Here is a 14,515-nt window from a genome sequence, read left to right as displayed (position 1 = left end):
ATCTCCACTGGTTTATTTTCAATCACAAAACACTTCAGAAACTTCAGACCTGGCTCAGAACTGTGCAGGACGTGGGACATCGCCAGCTCAGCTTCACATTGCTTCCTTTACTTTGAAGACGTGAGGCCGAACAAAGGTTTTATGCATTAGGTCCTATTACAAACACTGAAGTATTTTCAACACCAGATAATGATATCAAGGCTAAGGTGCCTCAGGTAGTTAAAAAAAAAGCATAAAACATTAAATATGACTGAATTGCACATTTTCCTTCCTCTCCTCTCCTCTGAGCAGGCCCCTAAACTGCGACCGCTTATATAAATACCATGCTATAATTGATCTGGAGGGTTAGCCGTGTACTCACTCCCACAGAAGCCCCCCTCGGTGATCTCCTCTTCAAACACGTCGCTGAAGCCCCGGCCTGCGTTCAATTTGGCCAAACGTCCGTCGATAAACTGCAAACATAAATCACAGGCTGCTTATTACGGGCTGTGGGCAGTCGTGTTAATAATCCGGGGTGACGCGGATCAGGCCGGCTGTAATAGGATTTTTCAAACACAGAGCAGCTGAAGGGGCAACCCTTTCTGCGCCCCGGGAAGTTTCATTTCCTCTCTTTGTAAGGCGCAGATCATAAAAGTGCGGCTCGTAAATAAGGGTGAGTCAATGAAGAACGGATATTAATACTGTAAGTGCAGTAGTGGCTCACACTGCAGGAACACAAGGATCTACATCCGCTTTATTGGCATTGTTAAAGACCTTTAGATTGTTTCTGCTTGCCTCTGCCACCATCAATCTCACACTCACACAAACACATTTATACAAAGAGGGAGCAGTGTCTAGCCCAAAGACACAAGAGCAGTACAGACTGATAAGAGCTGCATACGTATGAGTTATGACCAAGTTTTCAACATAAGTAGAAATGTTTTATTTAAAAATATGACTTGTTTTTGACCTTTATTTAACAAGAAAAGTCCCGCTGTTGTTTCAGAATTTTTGGTGGTCCCGTCCCCAAATGGGCACCATTGTACATTTTCTCATGGCAGGAGAAAACTACGCAGATGGTGAGAACATCCACACACAAAGGTTTACCCACTTTAGCACTGGCTCAACACAAGATGAACTTTTCATATTTTAGGACTGTTCTTCTCTTATTGTTCTTTCCATTCTTGTTTATTCTGCTTTGTTTAGCCGGTATTGACTTTGAGCCTGTGCAGTAGTACTCGGGTACATTTTACTTACAGTGGTATGCAAAGGTTTGGGCACCCATGTACCTTTTCATGATTTTCCTTTGTAAATCCTTGGTTGTTTGGATAAGAAATATCAGTTAAATATGTCATATAGGAGACAAACAGTGATATTTAAGAAGTGAAATAAAGTTTAAATGATTTATGGAAAGTGTGCAAGAATTATTTTTTAAAAATCGGCATGTGCATAAATTAGGACATCCTTGTCATTTTATTGATTTCAATACCTTTAGCACTAATTATTAGAACTCAACATTGGTTTGGTAACCTCAGTGACCCTTGACCCTCATACACATCATGAGAGAGGGTATTTAAAGCAGTACTAAGTAACGTGTTTACCTTAATAAATCCTTTCCGTAGTCCCTGTGGGGGTAATACAAGTGTTTATGGGATGATTGGAGGGTCTTTCATCTCCCCCTGGTGTCTCTGGACAGAAAACCATGTTTGCAACTTGTCTGCCACCGGTCCGGCGGAAGCAATACACACTAATGGAATCACGAAGATGAAGGTAGCATGCTAACGGGCAAAGCTAACTGAGGGCTAGTGTCACTTTAAACAGTATTTACAGCCAAGTTTGAGTGAAAAAAAATATTTCCATTGTATAATTGGATGCACAGTAACCCTCTCTCCCTTCGCCTTTCCTGTCAGCGTAGTATTTACTCTCCAAAACCATTAATAAGTTAAAAAATCGTAACTTGCTTCTACACCTGCAGTTGCGCTTATGGCCTCTAGGGGGAAGAGTTACTTAGTACTGCTTTAAGGAGGCCAATTGTAAGTGTTTCTCCTCTTTGCATCTTCTCTGAAGAGTGGCAACATGGGAGCCTCAAAACAACTCTCGGACCTGAAAACAATGATGGTTCAACATCCAGGTTTAGGGGAAGGACACAGAAAGCTGGCACGGAAGAGCAGCGGTTAGTGCTCTCGCTTCACAGCTAGAAGGTCCGGGTTCGATTCCCACCTGGGACGGGCCTTTCTGTGTGGAGTTTGCATGTTCTCCCCGTGTCTGCGTAGGTTTCTCCGGGTACTCCGGTTTCCCCTACCACTAAAAACATGTACAATAGGCCAGGATGAATGATGTGTGTGAGTGAATGTATGGTGGTGGTCAGAGGTTGGCGCAGACGTGTGTAGTCGCGAAAGCGCTTCTGACAGTCTCCCCCAGGGGAAACTGAAGCTACAAACGTAGTTTACCACCACTGAGTATGGAGTGAACGTACAATTGTCTCATGTAAGCGCTGTCTGTGAAAGGCGCTTTATAAATAAAGATCTTCTTCTTCTTCTTAAACTCTCAGTTTACACTGTGAGGAACATTGTGAGGAACTGGAAGACCAGAGGCCCAGTTCTAGTTAAGGCCCGAAGAGGCAGACCAAGAAAACTCTCAGAAAAGCAGAGGCGCAGGATGGTGAGAACAGTCACAGACCAGCTCCAAAGACCTACAACATCATCTCACAGTCAACCCACAGACCTACAACATCCTCCTGCTGCAGATGGTGTCACTGCATCGTTCAACTATTCACTTTACACAAGGAGATGCTGTATGGACGAGCAATGCGGAAAAAGCCTTTTCTCTGTACACGCCACAAACGGTGTGGCTTGAGGTAAAGCTAAAGCACATTTGGACAGGCATGCTTCATTTTGGAATAAGGTGCTGTGGACTGATGAAACTAAAATAGATATTTGGGCAAAACAAGGGCTGTTCTGCATGGAGGAAAAAGAACACAGCATTCCAAGAAGACACTTGTACCTACAGTAAAATGTGGTGGCGGTTCCATCATGGGGCTGTGTGAACAGTGCAGGGACTGGAAATCTTGTTAAAGTTGAGGGTCGCATGGATTCCACTCAATATCAGCAGATTCTGGAGAACAATGTCCAGGAATCAGTGACAAACTTGAAGTTGGATCTTTCAACAAGAGAACGACCCTAAACACTGCTCAAAGGAGCAAGTACAACGTTCTGGAACGGCCAGTCCCCAGACCTGAATACTACTGAACATTTGTGGTGTGATTTAAAGCTGTCCGTGCTCAGAAACCACCAAACCTGACTGAACTGGAGATGTTTTGAAAAGAAGAATGGTCCAAAATACCTTCCACCAGAATCCATACTCTAAGTGGAAGCTATAGAAACAGTTTGGAGGCTGTTATTTCTGCAAAAGGAGGATGCACAAAATATTGAGTTCATTTTTCTTTTGTGGTGCCTAAATTTATGCACATGCCTAATTTTGTTAAAGAGGGGGTATTATGCTTTTTTCAGCCACATAGCACCAGTCTATAGCACACTACAATGATGACGAAACCTTCTGTTGGTCTGTCAATGCAGTAAATTAGAATAACTGCCTTGTATAAAATTGCTCTTTCAAAATGGAGGTAGCAAATGACTTGAAATAGGCCTCTGTCTCTTTAAGAACCTCTGACCCTTTCCGACACGCCCCCTCCACACGCTGTCAACACTGCGCTCGTTGTCTCAACAGTATTGAAACTACGATCGGTGCATTTTAATTTTTATTGTTGGAAAGGACCTACTGTTTATCACTTTGTGAACAATGGCCACACAGGATATTATTTGGAAACGAACCTTCCACACCGGACGCTTGGAAGGGGCTCTTGCCTGAAAAATAACTGCTGTTTGGAGGCTATCTCTTTGCATCTGCCATGCCCTATGGATCTCTAACTATACCCCCATGGACGACACCAGGATCTGCAGGAGCCCATACGATTCAAAGACGGACATTATCTCTGCAGGTGGACAATGGTTTTTCGAGGTTACCCCGTTAGCTTGTTATAATCGACTACAGCTCATTGTTGATGAAAAGTCTGTAATAAACCACAAATGTGTAAAGCCAGGCTCATTGTGTGATCATCGTAAAGGCTGCTTCGAGTAGTTGCCGGCTTTATTGACGTTATTTGTGCATAATATGCTGCCTGTTTTCAATGAATGTTGTGAAGGTGAAGGTTGTTAGCTTGTCGCGGCTAATAGTGCCTTAGGTCCGGGAGAAAACCACTCGGCTACGACTCACTGTAGATGAAATGTGAGCAATAAACTACAAAATCAACAAGCCAGGCTCCGTGTGTGATCATCATAAAGGCTGCTTCAAGCAGTTGTCTGTTTTAGTGACGTTTTCAATGCATAATATGCTGCTTGTATTCAGTGAATTTTCGCGTTAGCTTATCGCGGCTAGCTTGTTAGCTCCGGGAGAAAACCACTCGGCTACGACTCACTGTAGATGAAATGTGAGCAATAAACTACGAAATCAACAAGCCCGGCTCAGTGTGTGATCATCATAAAGGCTGCTTCAAGCAGTTGCCTGTTTTAGTGACGTTTTCAATGCATAATATGCTTGTATTCAGTGAATTTTCCCGTTAGCTTGTCGCGGCTAGCTTGTTAGCTCCGGGAGAAAACCACTCGGCTATGACCCATTGTAGATGAAATGTGAGCAATAAACTTCCAAATCAACAAGCCCGGCTCCGTGTGTGATCATTGTTAAACGGTTCTTTATGTGTGTGGTGGTTTTATTGACTTTATGTGTGCATATTTCTCGTTTTCACGTGATGACTCGAGGTTTAGCTTAGCATTAGCTTTCTCCGGAGGCTCTGTGCATCATCAAGGCCCAGCGCAGAACCAGACACTGAAATAAGTGTTCTTGTCACCGGTTTTAATCCTGGGTGTTTAGGTAACAGAAACACTGATGTGTGTCTTTGTAAAAGTCTACTGTGGCTCCGGTTCACAACACATGGAGCTAATCCTCCATGATGACTCTGTTTACACCTTAGGGCTAGACACTGCGGGGAGGGGGTTCTGCTGAGGAGCAGTGGTTGGTTACTCGGCTGGTGACGAAAGGTCGGAGGCGTATCCTGGAGGTCGGAGGCGTTTCCTGAAGGAATCAGGCGTTTTATCCCTAAAATGGCCGCCATCAGAGTTTCTACAGATTACTCGAAAATACGTGAATGTGCCAAGGCAACACTTCAGGCATGGTTTTAATGAGGGAATGACTTAATAACATGATGTAAAGCTTGAAAAAGTCGATTTTGCATAATAGGCCCCCTTTAAAATAATTCTTGCACCCTTTCCATAAATCATATAAACTTTATTTCACTTCTCAAATATCACTGTGTTTGTCTCCACTGTAAGTACTGTCCTCGGACCTTCCACTTTTCAAAGTTCCTCATATGCCTCATATTTTTTAAAGTTACTCATACTTGAGAAAGTCGTCGAAAATAGTTTTATCTTTGTAAATCTGAAACATTTGTACATCAAAAAGTACTTTTAGCAACACAAACTGCAGTGGTCTGTCCTGTGCAACAGCTCATACTTTCTCAACAACAAACTAACCTTTGCACAGTTTTACATCTCGTTGTGATTCATAAGACACAGAAGAGTTTACCGCATTTACTTTTTCATATAAGTTCAATGAGCTAAACTAAAGACAGAAAAAGAAATGACACTCCTCTGCCCTACGTCTCTTTGGGAAGAAATGCCAAGATAATAACGCGTACACTGTGATTCCCTTTGTGTTTAACCTACAGAGTCCAAACCGTCTCCTGTTCCGTCTTCTCCGCCAACACAAACGCATCAAATATCTGTGAAAATAATATCTGCTTCTTCTTTCCAAATACAATTAGCAGACATAGTCATGTGAACTTCTGTCAGCTCCTCAACACAATGCAAAAGCACCTTGTTAGCCCACACAATGGCAGCCAACGCCGAAATAATCAAGTCCTTTCCAAAGCACTAATGACGAGAGTTAATTGTATTTTGATTGTATTAATTAGCAATCTTCATAGCGCTTGTAACACTCGATTGTTTTCAGCACCAAATGAGATTAAAATATCTTGTCAGGACTTTCGGCAGCAGCATAACGCGTAATGATTTGACAGATCATTATTAAAGCACCTGTATCTATTTCATATTTACAGTGCGTCTCGAAAGTATTCATACACCTTGAACTTTTGCACATTTTGTCATGTTTACAACCCTAAACATAAAAGATTTTATTTTGATTTTTTTCCTGAACGTTCACACACAACAGACAACTGTGAAATGAAAGCGAAATGATACATGATTCTGTTATTTTTTTTAAAATAGAAAAGTGAAAAGTGGGGCTTGCATAAGTATTCATACAGCATTTTCTGAGTGCATTAAATTGCCTTTAAAACATTCCTAATGACTCCAGAAGGTTCATACCTTGGCCTAACGGTTAAATAGAGCCACCTGTGTGTAATCTACCCTCAGTATAATTTCAGCTGTTCTTTTAGGCACTCAGAGCTGTGGTCAGAGTGTATTGGTGGAGCAAACCTAACACTGCTCATCGTCCTGAGTGCACCATCCCCAGTGTCAAATATACGGGGGGGAGCATCATGCTGTGGGGCTGCTTTTCCTCAGCGGGGACTGGGGAGATTGTAAGAATAGTTGTGAAGATGGATGGAGCCAAATACAGGGACATTTTGGAGGAAAACCTGCTGGAATCAGCAAGAACTGAGGTTGGGGCGGAGATTCACCTTCAGCAGGACAATGACCCTAAACACAAAGATAAATCTACAATGGAATGGTTTAAAAATAACATATTAATGTGTTAGAATGGCCCAGTCAAAGTCCTGACCTAAATCCTATTGAAAATCTGTGGAATAATGTGAAAACTGCTGTTCACAAACGCTCTCCTTCTAATGTGACAGAGCTTGAGTTGTTTTGTAAAGAGGAATGGGCTAAAATGTCAGTCTCTACATGTGCAAATCTTATAGATTCAAACCCCAAAAGACTTGCTGCTGTCATTGCAGTAAAAGGGGGTTCACAAAGTATTCATTCATGCTGTATGAATACTTATGCACGCCCCACTTTTCACTTTTCTATTTTTTGAAAAAATAACAGAATCTTGTATCATTTTGCTTTCACTTCACAGTTGTCGGTTACTTGTGTGTGAACCTTCAGTAAAAAAAATCAAAATAAAATCTTTATGTTTAGGGTTGTAAACATGACAAAATGTGCAAAAGTTCAAGGTGTATGAATACTTTCGAGAGGCACTGTAGCTTTAGGATTAGGAACACAGCTGTGCGGAAAGTTAAGTCAGTCCGACTGGGAACCTCAGCTCAAACAACCCAGTCCAGTTGACGACTTCAAGCAGAATGAGGCCTATATAATGTGTGTGTGACTGAGAAGCTCCTGCAACATTAACCTTTCCATTAGCACCCACGACTCACAATCGCACTTTGAACCGTGTCTACATCTGTGCGTGTCCAGGACCACACCTTCCCCAGGGACGTCCCGCTTAACGGCTACCCAGCGCCCGGCTCTCCGGTCACGCCCGCTCCTCCGGTCGGACTCTTCATTAGACGGTTTTAATGAGCGATGAGGCTGCCGCCGCCGACTCGCCTGGCCCAATTAGTGCACATAATCAGGCGCCATTATTGCCACTGCCCCTTCAGCCCCCCCCATCCCGGTCCCACAAACAGGCCCTGAGGAATACCTACTCAGTGTGGACTTTAATTAGACATCGCTAAACAACAGAGGGCTGTGATCAGTGAACGCACCGCGGGGCTTGGTTGTTTAAAAGAGGCTCGGATGAAGGAGCAAAGGTGTGAGCGCTTCCATTTGGTTTGTTTTGTCTAAGGCGGGGGTCACCAGGATATGGGTCGCTCGCTCGGTCACGGTTTAGAGGCATTTTCTTGTTAGTTCTGAACACGTTAAACAGAATCTGCAAACATTGAGGTAGGCAGAGTCAAATATAAGGACTGAACTCCTCCTATGTTGCATGGTGACACAAGTAACTTTGGACAAAAAGAAGCTACTCTAGATTAAAGTAGCTCGCCAGGTAAACAAGGGATGGAGACACCTGGTCTAAGACATGGAAGAGAAATAAGGCAGGATGGACATTCTGGTCTTTTTAATGGGCACAATGTGAAAGGTTTTCAGTCACTAAGCATTCGTCTAATAATGAGGACTAGGGCTGAAACAACTAATCGATTAATCCACAACTAATCGATTACCAAAATAGTTAGCTATTTCAGTAATCGATTAATCGTTTTCTAGTGAACACAGAGCAAAAATGACATGACAATTATGTATTTTGGATGAAAACCTACTTTGTTTTTAAAGTGAGGGTCTGCAGTGTTTTGTCCATTGTAAATTTCATAAATATCTGTCTTTGCCTCGTCCAATCAGAAAGCAGAATTAGCACAAAGAGCCTCCTACAAATGTTTACTTTAAGTTTTCTCCATCAACATGTCCTCAAGCGGCTCCACTTTAGCTTTATGTGGTCGAAAAATTGAAAAATGCACCTTTCACAGCCAAGCGATTAATCGTGAAAATAATCGGTAGATAAATCGATGAGCAAAATAATCGTTAGCTGCAGCCCTAATGAGGACTCTGGTTGAAATGGTTCGGAAAGAGGACAGACTTTCAGTGGAGAATATATGTTGCTGATTGGATCAAGCGCTTTGATGGTAAAGCAAATAAATATTTCACTTTAGATCATCAAAGATACCCGGGAGGAGCTCGGAGTAGAGTCGCTGCTCCTTCACGTTGAAAGGAGCTGAGCTGGCTCGGGCATCTGTTCCGGATGCCTCCTTGTCCTAGTGGGACTATGTCTCCGAGCTGGCCTGGTGTGGCCTCGGGGTCCCCCCAGAACAGCTGGAGGAGGTGTGTGTGGACCGGGAAGTTTGGGCATCTCTGCTGAGACTGCTGCCCCCGCGACCCGGCCCCGGATAAAGCGGAAGAAAATGGACGGATGGACTTTAGATCATTATTGTAATGTTTGTAAATATGTAACAGTGACATATTTACACTGCTACATGTTTATTGTCGTATTGATAAAAGTTCTTGTAGGCAAACTCACTGTACACCTGCCACCAGTGTTAATTTTGACAACATATATCATTTTAAAATTAAATGTAATTTAATTTTAGTCGAGATTTAGTCTAAAAAAACTTTTAGATTTTAGTCTAGTTTTAGGCAACTAAAATTGCATGTCAATTTAGTCGACTAAATTTAGGACTAATTTAGTCGACTTTGCATTGTTAATATTCATTATAATCATATTTAATCAAGGTCCTCTGCTTCATGGAGCTGCTCCACATGAACAAAGCTCAGAGCTGATCCTTTAGCAGTGAATCTATGTGATCTGAGGCTCTTTCAGACGGTCAATAGAAGTTTGGATGATTTTAGTCTCTCCTTTTCATTTTTATTTAGTCTTATTTTAGTCAACTGAAATATCTGGACATTTTAGTCATAGTTTTAGACTCATGAAAAACTTTTAATTTAGTTTTAGTCCAATTTCAGTCGTCAAAAATATCACTTTGACTAAAATTAAGACTAAATATTTTAGTCGACGAAATTTACACTGCCTGCCACACGATTAGGTCCAACCACCAGAGAATTCCATGAAAATGTATCAGTTTGATTTTCAAAAATATATCTTCCAGCTGAAATCAGAAATGTACATGCACATTGTGTGATGTCAAATCAAACTAAACTCATATGAGACGGACCTTTAACATTGAAACAGTGAGAGCTTACAGTTTGTTTGTGCTTCCGGTCTGATTGTAAATCTCATTCTGGTGCACTTCCTGTGACAGTTTTGTGCTGGCTGTGCCTTTTCTTTGGTTTGCTGAGGCATGCACTATATTTCCAGTGTTTAATGTGCATGTGTTAAAGGGGGGGTATTATGCAAAATGGACTTTTTCAAGCTTTACATCATGTTATTATGTCATTCCCTCATTAAAAACATGCCTGAAGTGTTGCCTCGGCACATTCACGTATTTTTGAGTAATCTATAAAAACTCTGATGGCGGCCATTTTAGGGATAGGTTTGCCTGAGTCCTCCTAGGAACGCCCCCACCTCCTGGAGACGCCTCCGAGCTTTCGTCACCAGCCGAGTAACCAACCACTGCTCCTCAGCAGAACCCCCTCCCCACTGATGCCACAGACAGCGTGTGGAGGGGGCGTGTCGGAAAGGCTCAGAGGTTCTTAAAGAGACAGAGGCCTATTTCAAGACATTCACTACAGCCATTTTGAGAGAGACATTTTATACAAGGCAGTTATTCTAATTTACTGCATTTACAGACCAACAGAAGGTTTGCTCATCATTGTAGTGAGATATAGACCGGTGCTATGTGAAAAAAGCAGAATACCCCCTCTTTAATCTCCGTGTGTTGACATTTGGCTAAGTAAAATCTCCCACACTTCTCCTGTCCCACATCACCATTGAAATCCAAGCATGTTTGATTTTCTGTGACTAGAGCGTAGTCGCTTCTTTCCACCAGGATTGGAACGTGCGTGGAGCCAGTAACCCCGCCCACTGCCAGAATCACTGCTCCTGCCTTCAGCTGGTCATGACTCATGAAGACTGAAAACGATCAGACCTGTAGAGTTGGACAAATATTTACAAATGATTCACAAGACACTGCCTCTGAAAAGCAGCACCCAGCTTGGAAGAAGCCGATCAAAATATAGATCAAAATTCTTCTTCTGCAGCAGAAGTGCTCCCATCTGTATTTCCGGGGTTTGGTTGCATCACGGTGGGAACTTTTTCATCATAGAGGGAGCTCCAGGCCCATTCACAATCCTCGCCTTCGTTTGACTGAAGCTAAACACTTAACTCAATCCAGGCGTGTGTGTTTCTCCAAAATAAAACAACATCCATGATTGTGAAATACAGCTTCTTTAGCAGCGCGCCATCAGAGGGTTCCAGGACGCCTCTCCGCCGGGCTAATGGTCCGGTCCAACCCGGCGGGGGTCCTTCATAAGCATATACCCACCATGACACAGCTAGAGGGGATTACTCTGGCAGTCTGGGAGCCATTTGTTGAATAAGAGCCCATAAAGTGTAAGTACAGGCCACGGAGCGTAAGTGACGTCAGCGCCGGGCTTCTCACATGAGGTCTGAGGGTTTGGGGTTAGCGCCATCCCGGCTAGGCTCAAGTCAGGAATTCACATTTGGCAGGAGGAATGCCCCGCACTGTAAAAAGGGACTGTCTGCAGGAGTTACAGACTTGAAATCAGTCGTCCACCTTCCTATTTCTTGCCTTCTGGGCTCCACGTTAATATAACCTCACTTGTGGGTTTTACATTCTACTAATAGATGATTATACAAAGAAAACTATTAGGGATTTGTTTTGAAATAAGTTAAGTCGAAGCCGCAAGATTGTGGTCTTGAAGTCGAGGGTAATTTTTGTAGCAGAGCACTAATAAAAAAAGTCATTCCCAACCAGGAAATGGAGAAGTGTTCCCCCTCCGTGTCACTTAGTCAATAGCAGTTTGCAGACAGGGAGATGGGGAGGCGGCGATATGAGCGGGGAGCAGAGCGGTGGGATGGGAGCGTACGTGCACACAGATGAGTGGAAGCAGGCTCACGATGACAGCCGCGCATTCTTACGGAAGTTTCTACCCCTATCGCTGCCAGGAGATTAGCCCAAAGGACGAGCCGGGGAGACGTGAAGGAAGGGAAAAGAAGTCGACTGCTATACAATACGAGAAGATGGTGAGCCATATTATTGCCGTGTTTCGCTAAACCGCTTCGACAGGGTTCACCGGGTTCCATTAAAGCCCATTCACACCAACGCCATGATGGTCAAGGAGCACTGTGAATGGCAGAGCGTAGCCGACTGGCCGGCCGATCAGCTGGATGTTGTCAGACTGTGCTTTCATTGGACTCGCTCACATTATTTGCTCACATTTGATTTCATCGTCATGCTTGATGCGCAGTTTCATCGGCTGATAAATGTACACACTTCTTTGTAGCGGGAAAATAAATAAAAACTGAGAACACGACTCACACGCTCCCAGAGGCGTTCGAACGGGGACTGATGCGTTTCGTTGACAACTCACAGCTAGATGCGTGTTATAAACATTTCACAAAGAGCCATAACATCGTCCACACAGGCACGGAGCTGTCGGGTCAGGGGACATGTTGCTCTTAAGATGAGGGCAGGCGTGAGGAAACATAAGCAGACTGAGCAGAATGCATCTGTAAAACCTTTTGAAACCGGGTCAAAACAAGACTTAAAAAACACTAAACTAAAACTAAACCCACACATAGGGCTGTCACGGTATGAAAATTTTACCTCACGGTTATTGTGACCAAAATGATCACGGTTTTCGGTATTATCGCGGTGTTTTTTAAATGTGTGTTAATATGTTCAGAAAGCATTGATAGTCCTACACAAACTGAAATAGTTTCAAAAAAGTTTAACAGTGCTTGTTACCTAAAAAAAATACAGACAAAGCCTTTTCACATCAAAGTTAAGGAACTATAACGATGTGTTGTTGATCGTTTCGAGGGTACAACATGGACTATTTATAGCGTCAGAAACGAAGATAAACCGTCTATATCAGGAAAACTGTTGTTGTCCTTCCAGTGAGCTTTCGCTTTGCAGATTTGGGAAAATGACATCATTATTAAATTCATAATACTGCAGCGAGAGTGAATCTATTGCAATCTGCCACCGGGAGCCCCGTAACGCATTGTGCCATCGTGCGGAGGTATCCGGACACGGCTAATGCTATGAGGCGATTCGTTACATTCTCCCTCAGCCCAAAGTCCCACATCAGCATTTCAGCTAAAACGCCAACGTTAACTTACTGCTATAGAGGGAGACGGTCACGCAGGAGAGTCAGAGGTTCGAAGTATTGCTGCATTTGGAGACATTTTTTCCTGCACGCTCCACAAACAGGAAAACTGTCTCTATCAACTGTCCTTCAGCTTCTTCTGTCTCGGTCTCTGAGGCTGATCCTGCGCTGTCGTCTCGGACATGATTCCAGCTTTGAGAAAGTTTAGTTTTGGTTGTAGCTACAGAGGCGCCTGCGCGGAAACTTCAGCAGATGAGACGGCGGCTCACTTTACCGACACCGTGTGATGGCCCGGAAACGGAAAAGTGGAAGATAATGGATGGCTGGATGAACTAAGTAAGTGCTTTAATTGTCAGTGCACAATTGTACAACGAAATTGAGTCTATCAGATGTCAGGGTTAGTCCTGAGCCGCTCTGACACAGTCATTGTGGGCCAAATGTCTTAAAGCAGGGGTCTCAAACTCATTTGGACCGGGGGCCAAAAATGCGAACCCAGTGTTGGTCAGGGGCCGCAACAGACGAAGCCTTTTATATTAAGTCAATTATGATTTAGCAACTTTTTATTGTTTGCTATAATATAACTTAAAATAGACTGTACATTACCTATCTGCACATTTTTAAGCTTCCAGAGGTTTCCAATCAGCCAAACATTTGCTGAGCTTCTAGATTTGAAATTACAGACTTAGACAATTAGTTTTTTGTAATTAATCCCATTTTGGCTCTGGGCATCAGTGAATGATCTTTCAGGAGTCAGGTCCAGTTTCTGTCTGTGAGCCTTTTAAAGAAATGCAAAATGTACAAATGTCATTTTAATTTAATGTTGAAAAGCACAACCAGGGACTGGAGCTGATCATGAGCACCAGCAAAAGCATCAGCTTCAAACTTGTTTTGCTCTGTGTTAATTTTCACCCTGTCATATAATAAACACATCGATGAATGTGTGGACTTGGACACTTTTCCAGACTCTGGTGTGTCTGAGATCAGCTCAGTGAGATTCACCTCATGTAAATAATGTGGAGTCACTGACCTCTGACCTTTTTCTGACCGACAGTCAGAACTGATAGGGCTTATATTTTTTACTGTCAATGTTGCTGTCATTATTTGCAGTATTTTAATACATTTCCATATTCTCTATTTTTAATGTAACTATGGGTCATGTGTTCGCACATGTGTCCTTAATAAAGATTAAATTCATTGACCTGATAATGTAGCTCTGAGAGAGAGATGGAGAGAAAAGGCTCCTCACTTTACTGGTGTGACGCTTTTAAACACTATGCAATGCAATGTGTTCGCTTTGCAATGTCCTAATGCTGGGTTACACATAGACACGATGCGTTACGAATGCCACGAATCCACATTCGTGGTCCAGGATCACGAATGTGAGTGGAATTGGTAGAGGTTTCACGCGCCGCCACGAACTGTTGCTGCGTGTTGTGATTAATGGCACGAATTATTACGCACTGTCACGAATATGCCTCCTGCACTGCTGCGTGCGGTGGCGCGCTGCTGCGGGCTGTTGCGGGTTATTGGGAATTGTCGCGTTCTGTCAAAAAATCTGCCAAGAATTGGGCGAATGTGGACAAGATGGCCTGCCGCGCACACCGGGTTGGAGGCGGAGCAGGGACGTCTCGCTCCGCCGTGCTCTCCCTGACCCATTGGGCTCTCGCCAAATCGGGATAAACAAAAAGTGAATAGACCAGCTCAGCGTCGGGCTTGTCCATAAA

At 43.3% G+C, this 14,515-nt stretch overlaps 1 protein-coding gene across 1 annotated transcript in view; it reads right to left on the bottom strand.

The window, feature by feature from the left end:
* The window catches only part of dennd1b (DENN/MADD domain containing 1B), a 318,027-nt gene that overhangs the window by 52,340 nt on the left and 251,172 nt on the right, over positions 1–14,515 (bottom strand). The window contains exon 15 of the mRNA XM_079580929.1: positions 362–452. Within this exon, the coding sequence (XP_079437055.1) occupies positions 362–452 (91 nt within the window). The remainder of the gene's footprint in view (positions 1–361; positions 453–14,515) is intronic.

Source organism: Gobius niger (assembly GCF_951799975.1).
Source record: "Gobius niger genome assembly, chromosome: 22".
Lineage (NCBI taxonomy): Eukaryota > Metazoa > Chordata > Actinopteri > Gobiiformes > Gobiidae > Gobius > Gobius niger.
The sequence above is the reverse complement of the archived record's forward strand: the minus strand, read 5'-3'. Positions and strand labels throughout refer to the sequence as shown.